Source organism: Rattus norvegicus, chromosome 7 (genome assembly GCF_021556685.1).
Source record: "Rattus norvegicus strain SHRSP/BbbUtx chromosome 7, alternate assembly SHRSP_T2T, whole genome shotgun sequence".
NCBI classification, from domain to species: domain Eukaryota; kingdom Metazoa; phylum Chordata; class Mammalia; order Rodentia; family Muridae; genus Rattus; species Rattus norvegicus.
The window spans coordinates 133,555,379-133,570,250 of NC_141540.1; the positions used below are offsets into that span (position 1 = coordinate 133,555,379).

A 14,872-nucleotide genomic window follows, 5' to 3' on the forward strand; every position below is an offset into this window, starting at 1 on the left:
ATACATAAACACACATGAGCAACACAAATGGAACGAGCTGGTTGTATTTACACACACACACACACACACACACACACACACACACACACACACACAAACACTTCTAACAAAAAAAATTAAACGAAAGAGGCCATGAACGTTGAGGAGTGGGGGCCCAGGAAGAGTTGGATTGGGGGGGGAGCATGAAAAAGATATAAAGTACTCATATATGAAATTCTAAAAAAAAATTATAACTTAAATTAACAACAAAGAAGAATGCCTTAGACTCTTTTCCATGTACTTAGGTTCAAATACTTTAGTGAAGAAGCAAAAGTGTCTGTCAATGGATGACTAAAGACAATAGTAACCATAGAAACCAGTAGGACTTCCGTAAGAATCAGCAGCTAACCAAAACAGTAGTTACTCTCACTGCACACAGCATTTTAAAACAATGGTCCTCGGAGGTAGCATAATATCAGGACTGCCTAACTTGTACATTTTACTAAGGTTTAGTACGTAATTTAAGAATGTCTTGTTGCTTCAGACATAGAGAATTCTGGTTTGTTGTCAGTGTGTTAAGGCTTGTGTTTGGATTAATATAAACAATCTGTTTCTAATTATAGATCACCTGGAAACTCATGATTTTTTTTATTTGCTTTTGTGTAAGATTTGCCCTCTACAGATTCTCTGTGACTGCTCAGAGCCTCTCTAACTTGTTTAGCTCTCCTTCCTTCTTTCATTCCTTCCTTCTTTCCTTTCTTCCTTCCCTTCTTTTCTCTCTCCCTCCCTCCTTCCTTCCTTTCTTTTCTCTCTCCCTCCCTCCCTCCTTCCTTTCCTTCCGTTCTTTCTTCCTTTCCATCTTGGATTACTTTAGTCATAGCACACATTATTTCTTATCAATGTTTATCGTCTTCCGTTTTACTTGTCAAAAGATACCTTCACTTCTTTTGGTGTTCTTTATATAGAGAACTGCACATCTTAATTGTACTTTTGACTCTTAATAACCTTAGCAAAACCCAGGGAGAAAGCAAGCTTTAAATGCCATATACCAAAAGATGAGAGTAAATTCATTTATAACCCTACAGAATAATTTTTTATATTTATAAAATTTAAGAAGCTTAAGTATGTTAACTAATAGTTGAAGACGCTACAAATGTTGACAAATGTTTATATTTATTTAGACTCATCTTTCATATTTTGTATCTAGTAATAATAAATACAGCCCTACTTGGCCAGCACACCCAAACACATTGTCTATTAACAATTTGAACAAACAAGACATGTTTTGAAATGTGATAGTTGTGATTTATGAGTGTACCCATGTAACCATGGGGCAGTTTGAAGAGAATTTCTTCATCCTTTCATACAAACACATACAACACAATGTATCTACAATGGAATATATAGAAACACACATAGACAAAGGTGGTCTACCTTTCAGCTAGTCAGGAAACTAATGCAAATTGCTACAAAAAAGAAAGTTAAAACTGGCTCATATTCATGAGCCAATAGAAAGGTCAAAGGTCATCTAATCTTAAGGCTTGTATTTGCAAGTCTTCTACAGTCTTCAGATGGACTCAAATGAGGCCATGTCCATAACATCTGGTAGAGGGTTTTGTTGTTGTTGTTGTTGTTGTTGTTGTTGTTGTTATTGTTGTTGTTGTTTCTCATTGGTTGGTTTTGTTGTTGTTATTGTTGTTGTTGTTTCTCATTGGTTGGTTTTGTTGTTATTGTTTCTCATTGGTTGGTTTTGTTGTTATTGTTTCTCATTGGTTGGTTTTGCTGTTATTGTTGTTGTTGTTTCTTGTTTGTTTGCTTGCCTGCTTGCTTGTTTGCTTTTCCTAGTCTTAGTTTCCAAATGAGTCTATGGACTCACTCTCAACTATGGCTGAAATAGCCAGTTTTACACATAACTTGGAATGATCAACAGATTTAAAATTAGCAGAGCAAGAACTTAAAGAGCTAAAGAGATTTCTGCCCCAGCTCGCTGCCTGCTGTTTAGGGACTATCTAAGAGATGGTCACAAGAAGATCGTAAAGGAGCCATGCCAGTCGTAAAAACTAGAGGGGCTCACAGAGCCAAAGAGAAGTCACTAGAGAAAAGCCATCAGGCACAGGCATATGCTCAATACAGGAAAGTCTCCTTTCACCAAAGAGAGCCGGAAGCACTCACTTCCGGCCAACACTAGTCTGAGGAATTCTAGGAGCAGTTCACCTTGATGGGATTGAACTCAATTCTGCTCAGTGTGTCTCTGGGATCCCTTTTTTATCTGGTGGCTGAAGGACAAGTCACTGTTCAGGAAATGTTTCAAGCCAGATGTGCTGTTTAAGGGACATTATCTCCCAGAATCACCAATCTGCCAGACAGTCCTACTAGTGTCTCAGAACATCCTGAACTTACAAGAAGTGTGGGGAGCTCAGGGTAAGAGCTGACCATTCTCAACTGCACCTTCCAAATGAGCCTAGTTCCTTCTAAACCAGGAATGGGGATATGCTCTTCTGAGGTGTTTCCATGTGTTACTATAGTAAGTTGTCCTAGCAACCTTCTTGGGAGCCTTGTCATCTAGGATATCCAAGGTAGGCTGGAGGGAGTTGTTTCTTCAGAACCAGAGTTCCTTATATACGGAAAGTTTTCAGGAGAGTCTTGCTGCGGCCACGAAATCCCTCAGCCTCTATCAAACCAATTGTCACCAACATGGACTCACAAAATGCAGAAAAATAAATAGGTGGGGGGAAACATAAAGCAATTAAGCTTTAATTAATTTTGAATTAGGCCAAACAGCTATTCAGTGTCTCCCAAGTGGAACCTTATGATTCTGCTACTACACCCAGACTCCAAAGGCAGGAAGAGCCCAGGACTCCTGAAGAGATTGCTGCAACCCAGAAGTCTGTCCCTTAAGCAAACACTTAGCTTATACCCCTAAACCAGGAAGAAAGGTCCAAGTGGTAGCCTGCCATAGGACACTCATACAGAGATACCTTGTGTCTGCTCATGCAGAGAAGTTTCCTCTTGCAAAACTGAAGTGGACATGGAGGGTAGGCAGCCCTGTTGTGGAGATACAGATTCAGGCATCTGACCATTGCAGACTGGCATCAGTTCAGATGACCAGTCAGCAGGAGTTGTACCTTCCTGAAGGGCTGCAGGGCATGATTTTTCTCAAGTTTCCTTTTGGGTGGGGGAGGGGAGTCACACTCTTCACAGGAGCTTGAGTTTATGGTGTCATTCACAAGTCATCCTGACTGCTTCTGCTCTTGTCTGTCCTCAAGCTGGCTCCACACCTCAGGGACCATTGCTAAAGAATGTTGTTAGTTAATGAACACATGCTCAGTGTGTCTAGCCCTTAACCAATTCCACCTTTCCCAAGCTAAATCTCATCGTTGTAGGAAATTAGTGGCTAGGAGTACTTTGTATGTGATTAAGTCCTGGAACATTGTGCTTCTTCTGAAATGTATCATGCAAGATGCATTGTGCTCATGTACCCAGGAACATGATGTGCTGGCCATAAGTAATGTGAACCCTAGGAGGAGAGCTTTGCCTTCCAGATTATTCTGCCACTCATAGCCTATGTTTGTCTGGCATGGAGCATCCTCCTCTACAGAGAGAGATGGAGGTTTGCAGTTCCAGCATGTTAACATGGACTAACTGTTTTGTGATACCAGCCTTACTATATTCTGCACATTCCTGTCCCCCCTGAATTTATGTTGTGGGAATCCTTCTGAAATAAGCACTCTGCCACCAATGACAAAAGGTCAGAGTGACAAAAAGGAGATGTCACTGGTGGGCCAAAGCCAGGACAGCTCCTGAAAGGCTTCTATCCAGGTTCAGTCAGTATTTTCATTTTATACCCTAGAACCACAATGTGGGGTGGGCAACCGAACAAGATCTTACAGAAGCATGCGGGGCAGTCAGCAGGTTGTTAGTGACAACAGACCATTGTTTTTAGCTGCTTTTCCAGGTCATTTTGTTTCTGGTAACAAGTAAAGTTGTGGCTGGCAAACGGACAGTACAAGCAGTGCTTTTTGTAGATCACTAAATCGATCAATAATACATCAGTATTGTATAGATGGTCATCTCCACCTTGTTCTACTTCATATAAAGAAAGTTAAGAAGCAGCAATGGTTAGTTAAGCTTTAAACCTCCAAACTGCTGAAGAACTTGTAGATATTTTGTCTCTACTACACTTCTGTGTGTTTTTTACCTGAGAAGTGGTCACTTTGTATATATCCTTCACCTTGGCTTCCCAAAGAGAAAAGCTGAACACAGTGGTCCTTCATGTCCAGGTCCTCCCTCTCATTGATACCCAGTGAGTGTTACAGATATAATGAAACTTAGTTCCTCTATTTTGCTACTCACAAGACTGCCATGAGCTAATTGTCTCAATTTCTAAAATTGGTATGCAAACTGCAGGTACAGCTGGTTCTAGGAGCTGCACCCTAGCCAGGAAACATTGTTTTTCAAGCAAGTTTACAGCAGCCAGTGCTTTTCAAAATAATCTCTTGTGTTCTGTTTCCTCAGCCAAAAAAGCAGGAGGAAGAAGAAGGCACAACAGACACGGCCACATCCTCGTCCAACAACCAGGAGAAGGACAGTGGCGTGGGGCGCACAGATGAGAGCTTGCGAAATGATGAGAGCTCAGAGCAGGAGAATGTGGTCGAGGAGCCCCACAGCACAGCACTGAAGAGCAAGAGAGAGCTGGGGCAGAGCCAAGACACCCTAGGAAGCATTGAGCTTCAGTGCAACCAGAGCTGCGCTGGGGGTGAGTGTTTGGACTCCGACTGTGCCAGCAACCAGGAGGTGTGTGAAGGATTCCAGCAGCTATTGGAGCTTAAGATCCGAAACCATGGAGATTATGACCTGTACTACTCAAGCAGTACGCTCGAATGCAATCAAGGGGAGCAGGACGGGGTGGAGCATGAACTGAAGCTGTTAAATGAGGAGCTACGAAACATTGAGCTGGAGTGTCAGAATATCATGCAGGCCCACAGGCTCCAGAAAGTGACGGACCAATACGGAGACATCTGGGCATTGCATGATGGAGGATTCCGAAATTACAACACCAGCCTAGATATGCAAAGAGGGAAACTGGACGACATCATAGAGCATCCGGAAAAGTCAGACAAGGACAGCTCAAGTGCATACAATACAGCTGAGAGCTGCAGAAGCACCCCACTGACTGTAGACAGGTCCCCGGACAGTTCCCTTCCAAGAATGATCAACCTCACCAATAAGAAAAATCTGAGGAGCATGATGACAGCCCATCAGTCCCCTTCCAGACCGAGCACCAGGGAATACACCGCTACCAAAGTCAAAACCACCCATGAAGGTTGCAGCGTCGAAAGCCTGGAGAAGAGTCTAGAAAACAGCCAGCTTCTGGATCAGGAGCACACAGTCAGTGAGCATACTCCATACCTCTCTCCTTACCACAGCTCCTCCTACAGATATGCCAACATTCCGGCGCATGCCCGGCACTATCAAAGCTACATGCAGCTAATTCAACAGAAATCTGCCGTAGAGTATGCCCAGAGTCAGCTCAGCCTGGTGAGCATGTGCAAGGAATCGCCGAGGGGCTCAGAGCCCAAGATGGAATGGAAGGTAAAAATTAGAAGTGATGGGACCCGGTACATAACCAAGAGGCCAGTGCGAGACCGACTTCTGAAGGAACGTGCCTTAAAGATCAAGGAGGAGCGGAGCGGCATGACCACAGATGACGACACCATGAGTGAGATGAAAATGGGGCGCTACTGGAGCAAGGAGGAGAGAAAGCAACACCTGGTCCGGGCCAAGGAGCAAAGGCGGCGCCGGGAGTTCATGATGCGGAGTCGGCTGGAGAGCCTCAAGGAGAGCCCACAGAGCAGCGGCGAGGGCAAGAAGGAGCTGAGCATCATTGAACTGAGCCACAAGAAGATGATGAAGAAAAGAAACAAGAAAATTTTGGATAACTGGATGACAATCCAAGAACTGATGACCCATGGGGCCAAATCCCCGGATGGCACAAGGGTCCACAATGCCTTTCTGTCAGTGACCACCGTATGACCAGACACATGGGGACAACTGGCTTAGAGAGCATGCTACCAGTTTCGGTAGAGTATCATTGCCTCGTTCAATGTGGCATTTTTATATATATTTTGTGACTTTACAGTTTAAATTTTTTGTAAGCAAAAATACCTGGTACTTTTTAATTTGTTTTTCATATGCTGGTACCTTCTTTGGCTAATATCTTTCCTTAACTTGTGATATATTCATAGCACACATTTATAGAAAAAAAATAAAACGATGAAAAAACAAAAGGAAAGAAAAAAAGATGAACAAAAATACTAAGGACCTAATTAATTTCCTATTTTAATGTATCTATTGTAAGTTTTAAAAAAGTCTGGATTTATTTCTCTAATTTTCTTATTTCCTATTTTAATAATTCAATGCCAAAACATGTCTATGCTTACCTCCTGGCATAGTGTATGCTAAATCAGATCTGCTAATAAACTACATGCCGTATCTTGTCTTATACATGAAGTAGCACCTCTTTCAACATCCTTCTGTACATTTAAACACATAAATGGCAATCGTCTTTGTCTCAGTAAAGTGTGGGTGGACAATCTTCCCGTGATATGTAGTGACACTGGTCATGTAGCTAGATAATTGTGGTAATTTGTGACAATAAAAAAATAATAAATTATTGATTATCCTAAGAAAAGTTAACCAAGGACTGTTATTTTCTTTGCCCACGGTGGTTGACATGTTTGGTTGTATGTATACGATTAGAAGACGCTTGATTGTGAATTACAAACTGTGCAGCTTTTCTATCACCTTTTCTCTTTCAATAAAGTTGTTTTGGAAACACTACTTATAGGTCATCGTGTCACCTATTCCAAATCACATATTCCTACCGGGAACGAATTCGAGAATAGACGCTGTATTTCAGTGATGCTAAATTAGGCTTCATGAGCCTCTAGCCTGCCTTTCCCAGGTGAGATTCAGGAAGAGTAGAGAAAGAATATTAAGGAAGGGTCTCCTGTTGACACATCTGCTTCACCTCCACAACTCACATGCTCTGATAGGCTTCAGCAATGGGGACTTACCACTCACAGATCTGGAGACTGCTAAGTCATTCAATTTTGGTAGGACACAATCCAGTCTACAACACGGCAGGTTTATTAAATTGATGGTCTGAAGGTACGTTTTGGGAAGCCATCCATCTTTGCAGTAATTCTCAGCATATTCAATTAAATGCCCTGTATGTCTTTATTAAAGGGTCTATTGTTAACTGGCTAGGCAGATTTTTATTAATCTAGCTTTTCATTGCTTGAACATTTAACCATATCATGTGCCGACCATGATGCCTACACAAGAGAAGACACTGTTAATGGTATATATAAAATGACATTTAACCCAACAGACTGTCATGAGAACATGCACCTATTTTGGAGCTAGTGTACTGCATGAAAACCTACAGTGGCTGCCTATTAGCTCTCTAGTCAGTCTCAGGCCCCAGCACTATATCCAAGTCTTCCTATAGCTTGCCCAGGTCACCTCTCCCGCTAGTTCTCCCTGAAGTTAGTACCTGATACTTTCCTGAGATTTCTGAAATAAATCCTACACCTTATTAAAATGAAACAACAGACAGAGTTTTGGGGGAAACTGTATTGACGAAAACACGTTTTCTTAGTTCTTTAGTATACATTGTTGTTTTTTTTCTTGGCAATTTATTCATAATTAAATCGTAAGCATTTCCCCCCTTCGTAGTTTTTAGGTTCATGAAGGGACAGTCTTGAATCTCCTGCTTTGTAATTCTCTGGTTTAATTCCATTTGAATAGTAATAACAAATACTATTTACCCTAAATGACTCTATGAATCTGCCATTTTCCTCTTTGATTCTGTCCACTTTCATTGCGTTGCCATGATTAAACACTCTGACCAAGAGAACCTTGGGAGACGAAAGTGTTTATTTCACCTTTCACTTCCATGTCACGGCCCATCACTGAAGGAAGACCGTGCACTAACTTGCTGGCCGCCTTGCTCTCTGGCTCAAACTAGCTTCCTTATAAAGCCGGGACCACTTGCTCAGGGAATTGTGCCACCCCCAGTGGGCTTGGCCCTCCTACCTGAATTATCACTATTGGTCAAGACAATTTGTCAAAGACATGCACACAGACCAACCAGATTGAAAGAATTACTCAATTGAGATTGTGTCAAGTTGGCAAGTGATGTTAACTAGGACAACCCTATATATTGATCCTTTTGCTATCTATGGTCCTCCTCCTCGTCCTCCTCCTCATCCCCCACCCTTGTTATCCCTTCCTCCCTCCCTCCTCCTCCCACTATTGAATCTTTCTAAAGGACTATTACACATAGGGAAATAAACTCATTTTATTTGCTAGAGTAGAAAGCTGAATGCAACATTTAAAGTAGTGATAATAGTATTAAAGTAAGGCAACTGAAGATTTTCATGGTTCTTAGTTTTAGCCACTATGAATGGACTTGCTAACCTACTCCATGTATACTCCTGTGATTCTTTCCTTTGTAGCGCTGAGAGCTTGTGCATATTAGGTAAGCAGTCTACTAAGCCAGAGCCCAGTTCTAGGGTTCAGTTTTGTCTTACAGTTTCCTATAAGAACACCTGACTATCCTGAGTTCAGGTCTTTCCAATTCAGCTCTAACTACAGCTGACCCTTCTCCTCTCCTGCATGCATGAACCAACAGGTACATTTCCCAGAAGAAACACCTTGACATCTCTAAGAATTTAATATTCTGCAAGCGGCCCATTTCCTTTTTTTTTTTTTTTTTAATTAAAAGTCAAGTACGCTTACCTGAATTCTAAAACTGTGATACATTTTCCCATCTGGTTTATGTGGTTTCACGAGTCGAGATGCCTCAACCCCAAGGGGTTTCCCCAAGACCTTGGTGAAAATCGGAAAAGGGCCCTGCTCTAGGTGTATGGTCAAGCTCTGTGATAAGCTTGTTTTTAGTGGCTAAATAATAAACCTGTTGTCCACCAAATATTTTCTTGGTAATATGTGGAAGATCTTATTTCTATTCAGAAGAAATGCCTGGGTAAAAAGGCAGAAATATTTTCCTTCAGATTATCTTGAAATGGTTTTTATTCTTGTTTTTCTTCTTTGTTTGTTATGTTGATGTGACAGGATCCATCGGTGTTAGGACCCACAGGACAGGGACCTAAGGAGGTAAAAAGGAATCTAGACACAAAGGCTTCCTCGGGTTCCAGGAAGAAGGCTACTGTCGCTCTCCTGGTTTCCCATGCTGTCCTTTTATGAACCTCTGCTATGAGTTCAACATTAACTCTCCCTGGGTAGCTGCATCTTGACTTGATCCGTGTACTGCTGGTGTCCACATCTTCCATCAGACTCAACTCCACTGGGTTGTGTGGTTTTCTTGTTGGTTTGACTCTTTTGTTTATTGGCTTTTATTGTTTATTTTGCCTTTTGGGAGCTTTGGCTCTCTGCCTCACATTCTTTGTTGAGGCAGTGCCCTTTATTTGTTCTCTTACTGCCTTACCTGCTCATTTATAAACCACTATCATTTCTTTTTCAAAAAGGCATAGATTGCTTCCAGTGGTCTCAAGACTTCCAGAGACTAGAATGTCATTGTCCCGTGACCGGTTCCTCAGGCCTGAGCTTGGTCTCCAGATGGCTCCTCTCCATCCCACCATGCCTGGGGCAGCAACATCTGCTCTTCTAAAACCCCATTTTCCTCCATGTACTTAGATAAGTTTAAATCTGAGTTCTTGAGACCCTTATTTAGGGATGTCTGTATCTTTCTGCCTGCTCTCTCACGACTCTCTATGAAGTTTCCAGTTCAAACTTTAAGAAGCCCATGCCTCTGGTAAATGGTTTTTCGGATGGTCCCTTATACTTACAGTCTCTAAGTTTTAATGAATGTGTAATGAAATGTTTGCTCTATCCTTTTCTAGTAATTAAGTCGTACATTATTTCTGTGAATCATTACCAATACAATCAACTACATATATAATAATAACCAAATAACTTTTATTATTTCTCAATAAAGTTAAACATTATTACATCAGACTCGTTGACGGATTTACTTCTTCCAAGAAAAAGAAAAGAAAGAAATTCCCTAGAACGTTTTGACCTTGCCACTTACAGATCTGTAGAAGTACCCAGAGCTTACCAAGCAAAGTGACAGCTACATGGCTGCATTTGACTTGAGTGACTGTAGGGGACCACTGAAGGTATGCAGAAGAGAAACTGGAATGTGATAAAATACAGAGATAGGAGACAGCAACGCCCAAGGAGGAAATGAAACACCCTGTCACTTGCCACCCAACTCCACAGACTGAGAGACAGTGTCTCCCTTCTACAGTGGGAAAGAACTGGATGGGGCAGATTCATAAAATGCTGTCAGTGTGAATGCTAACAACCCTGGCTGCAGAAAAGTTACCCAATTCTCTTGTGCCTGCACCCTGCCATTACAAATAAGCTGGGATTTTTCATAGGTGTCCTAGCATGCTAAAGCCAGGAACTGTCCCTAAAACAGGACAACTTGCCTCAAGTCTCTCTTCTCCAGGGATGGGAAACCTGCATATTCCCATCCTGTGGACCCAACAGACATTCCAATGCCCAGTAACGTTGGGCGTGCCTTACAAACCAAGCTTGCCTTTGAAGGTCGACTGAATCAAATCTACAGGTCGCCTTGTGCTACAGAGAATAGCATCATGGAGGGTGGTAGAAAGGAGGTGCTGTTCTCAAGACACAGGATAGGAAGCTCGTCTGCTGCCCAGTCACACACACCTGTGGCAGGATGAGAATATGCAGTCCGTCCCAAGATGCTACCACTCCATTCATTGTTGCTGAGCACAGGTGCATCCTGGCATAGCTTTGAGCAACACCAGAACTCCAGCTGTTGCCATCTTGCAGGCACACAGCCTAAGAGAGTCTGATGAGAGACTTTGCTAGTACTGGCCCTGCCCCGTGACCTTCTTCTCACTCTTACGGACGCTAAGCCTACAAGAATAAGAGAAAGAAAAACCTGGTCATCATCCTACCCAGCTAGAATCTGGCTCATCTCTCATCAACACCTTTCCATTTACTGATAAGAAGACACACTGTTTCAGGCCCACAATATTAGTGCTGTGGGCAAAGCCAGAGAGGCCATGAAATGGAAAAGTCAACAGTGCCTACGATACCCTATCGCCTGACGAGAAACTGTGTCACTATTGTAGGTGTAGACAAGTAGTATGGATTTCACAAACAAGGCTGTCAACATCACACCTGCCTGGACTGCTACCGCGCTCACGCTCTTGGATGGCCTACAGGAAAGAGTATGTATATGCTGTAGACAAACTCGCCCTCCATAGACTGTACCCCAGAAACTGTACTATTACGAAATACCAGGGGACTGTACTTCAGGCTAACATTGCCTTACATGCCCATGCCATCGGACACATGGAGAAGTCCACCTACTCAAAAGACCATAAACCAGTAGTGACAGCACATGAACTTCATGCACAAATTTGAACATAGGAACACTGGAAATATATATTTTAATTGGGTCATATGATATCATCTAAAGATCAAAACTTGCTGATAACAGCAAGGAATTTAAATGGATGAGAGACCTGATAGAGAATTCAAAGAATGGGTTTTTTTTTAAAGCTTTTGAATAAGATCTAAGTGACCAAAGATTAAACCATTTGCCAAAATTGAGAATAAAATGCGGGAAATAAATGTGAAACCCAACAGGAAAAAAAATGCATGTTTTGCAACAGACCCATAGAGAAATTGAAAGTTCAATAAATCAAACGAAAAACTCGCTGGAGAGCCCGAGGATGTGTTAGATCAAACGGAATACGGAATATCTGAGAGTAAAGATGGGTCTTTTAAAACTTCTTATTCGCGGAGGAGGTAAAAAAAAAAAAAAAACGGGAACAGAAAGAAGGGATGGAGACAGCTCTCAGTACCTTTGTGACACTGCCATTCAGTGATCAAACGCCAAAGCATCCAAAGGCTGAGAAATAAAGGCTAGAGCACAAGAGGAGGAGAAGAAACTAGTCAGTGAAATAAGAGCAGGAGGACTGTCATTCTGAGGGCTGCACAGACAGCAGCGTGCTGAGGCTCACTGAACCCCAAAAATGTGACCAGAAAAGAATCTTATCACGGCATATAAAACCAAAGCATGGGACAAAGACATCATTGTGAAATCTGCAAGGGTGGTCTTGAGACACATGGAAGGATAACTCCATCAAGAATTGATTCCACTACACACACCCTCCAGGCCACAGGACATAAAATGATGTATTCTAACCCCAGGAGGAAAAGAACTACCGAACAAGACTCCGGGATCCAGAATTGAGGGAGGAGTAAAGACTGGAGATTGGTAAAAATAGAATAGGTTTACGACCATCCGAGTAGTACCTTACCAAACATACTGAAGGGAAAACCTGCACACAGAGGAAAACGAATGGAAATTATCTTACAACAATATATGAGAATCGCTGCTGCTCCCAGCCCCGAGAGGAGATCGCACGGCACTTCAAGATGTGGTTTGTCTCCCTACAAGTTGTCAGGGGTCTTCAAAGACCCATAAAACAGACTAAACTATTGCCCTTGGTCACCCAGAACTAGGTAGTAACAGACATACCAGTTCAGTACTTTTGGTAAATTGTCATATGTCGCTTCAGTTCACTGATAAGGTAGCTTTAGAAGCAAGGTTTTGCTACCCCACCACTTCAAACCCAACCATGTTTGTCTCAAAGTGTCCTCAAAGCTCTTTGTCTGCAGATCACCCCTTCCCCAGTAACAGAGAACAGCAAGACAGCCCAAAGCAACCATGTGGTTAAAAATAGTCAGAGGGTAACCCATTTGCAACAGATGCTGTTATTATTTATGCAAAGATATAAAAGTTTCTGTAGCGGGAAAGAAAAGGAAAATCCCATGCATGGAGAGAAAACTCAATCTAGAATTGTAGCCAACTGCCTCAACTTCCCCAGCTGGTTTCCCACAGATGTTTTAAGCCCCTGATTTGATGGTATTAACTCTCTCTTGTGTGTGTGTATGTGTGTGTGTGTCTGTCTGTCGTCTGTCTGTGTGTGTGTGTGTGTGTGTGTGTGTGTGTGTGTGTGTGTGTGTGTGTATGTGTGTGTGATTTCTAGATGACTGCTTTAGTGGGTCTTCCCCAGTTGATTTCTGTTGTTAGGTTTTGAGTATCTGATTTAATGTTGTTTTACTATCTATCCTTTGCTGCTTCTACCTACCTTCCAGTTGTTTGTATTTTAAACCTTCTGCTTGCTCTGCGTTTAATAAACAAACTCATTTAAAACTGAAAGTATGGCTATCGTAGACCATTCTCTGGACTGTACAAAACAAATGGTGATACCTTATTTCACATCTGCACAGACTTTGGTGCAGAACGTAGAGAAATAGACTTTGAACCACATGACATATTACAATGTCCTGCCAGGCAGAATGTACCTAGAGGATAACCTACACCATTCTGGTTGATTTTGAAGCCTATCCCACAGGAAGGAGCTCATGGCTGGTGGTATAAACCTGTCAGATCCTCATGGATAAGGTGGTCACAAGCCCTACAGGGGAACCTACCATTGTATTTTGCTAAGAGGGAATGTTGTCCAGCTGGCCTCTAACCACTTGTGTTTATCACTATAGATTGATGGGACTCCCAGGCTTCATCAGAGAAACGTCTTCCTGTAATGTCTGGTAGTCAATACACACATTCATAACTGGTCCAAATAGTGATAATATGTGAATATTGAGTGTTTGGCTCTAAGTGGAACATCTATAACACTCCTCCCAAGGCTGAAAGAATATCATAAAAGAGGGCATGGAAGAAATTTAAGAGCCATCAGAGGGGAATGGGTATTAGGAAATTTACTGAGAATGATGGGGGAATTAAAATTTTCTTTAAATAAATAGTAATGGATGGAGGAACAGAGGCACAGCATATTTTTCCAATGAGAAGGCTCAAAAGCAATATTCACTGGAAGTTCATACTTACTACTGTCTATATCAGAAAATAAAAAGATTTAAAGGCTGTGGAGATAGGTCAGTAGCAGAGTGTCACCTAGCATGTGTCATCCTGGTAACAGACACAGTCTTGTATTTCCATCTTCCCCCTCAGGTAATCTGATAATACACCTTGATGACCCATAACTGTAAGAAACCAAACCCCCAAATAGTATAAAGAGCAAAATAATAAAAATCAGAACAGAAACAAATATGTAATAAAGCTATGTAAAACTAGTTCTATCTATCTTTTGCTAGACTAGCCAATAAAAAAGGAGAGGGGGCTCAATTAAATTAGGGATAAAAAAGGAGGTACTATACACAGTGCCACAGAGACACTAAGGATCATTAGGAATTACTTTGAACAACTATCAGAATATATAAAAAAATAGACAAATCTACTAACACATGGTATACCATAACTGAATCAAGATATATTAAGCACTAATAGACCAACAACAAATAAAGAGATCGACTTTTTTAAAAAGAATTTTTCCAGGCTGGAGAGATGGCTCAGTGGTTAAGAGCACTGACTGTTCTTCCAGAGGTCCTGAGTTCAATTCCCAGCAAACACATGGTGGCTCACAACCATCTGTAAAGAGATCCGATGCCCTCTTCTGGTGTGTCTGAAGACAGCTACAGTGTACTTATATATAATAAATAAATAAATCTTTAAAAAATAATAAAGAGTTTTTCCCCAATAAAAATACAATGATCAAATTGTTTTACTGATGAGTTTTATCAAACTTTCAGTGAACTAATGGCATTGCTTCTCAAACTTCCACCAAAGTTAAAGGATGATAATTCTCTAGAACTCATTCTATATTGCGACCCGTATTACTCTATTACCAGACAAGCATGCACGCACACATGTATGCACATGTGCACAGACACAGAT

General features: G+C 41.7%; 1 protein-coding gene across 5 annotated transcripts in view; it reads left to right on the top strand.

Annotated features, from left to right (window-relative positions):
* Pdzrn4 (PDZ domain containing RING finger 4) overlaps positions 1 to 6,819 on the top strand; it is a 348,064-nt gene extending 341,245 nt beyond the window's left edge. For 4 of the 5 annotated variants that reach the window (XM_087557538.1, XM_087557539.1, XM_087557540.1 and 1 more), the window contains one exon: positions 4,495 to 6,819. In XM_087557538.1, coding sequence (XP_087413664.1) covers positions 4,495 to 6,012 — 1,518 coding nt within the window. In that variant the 3' untranslated portion in view covers positions 6,013 to 6,819. 5 annotated transcript variants of the gene reach the window in all.
* The last annotated feature ends 8,053 nt before the right edge of the window (positions 6,820 to 14,872 follow it).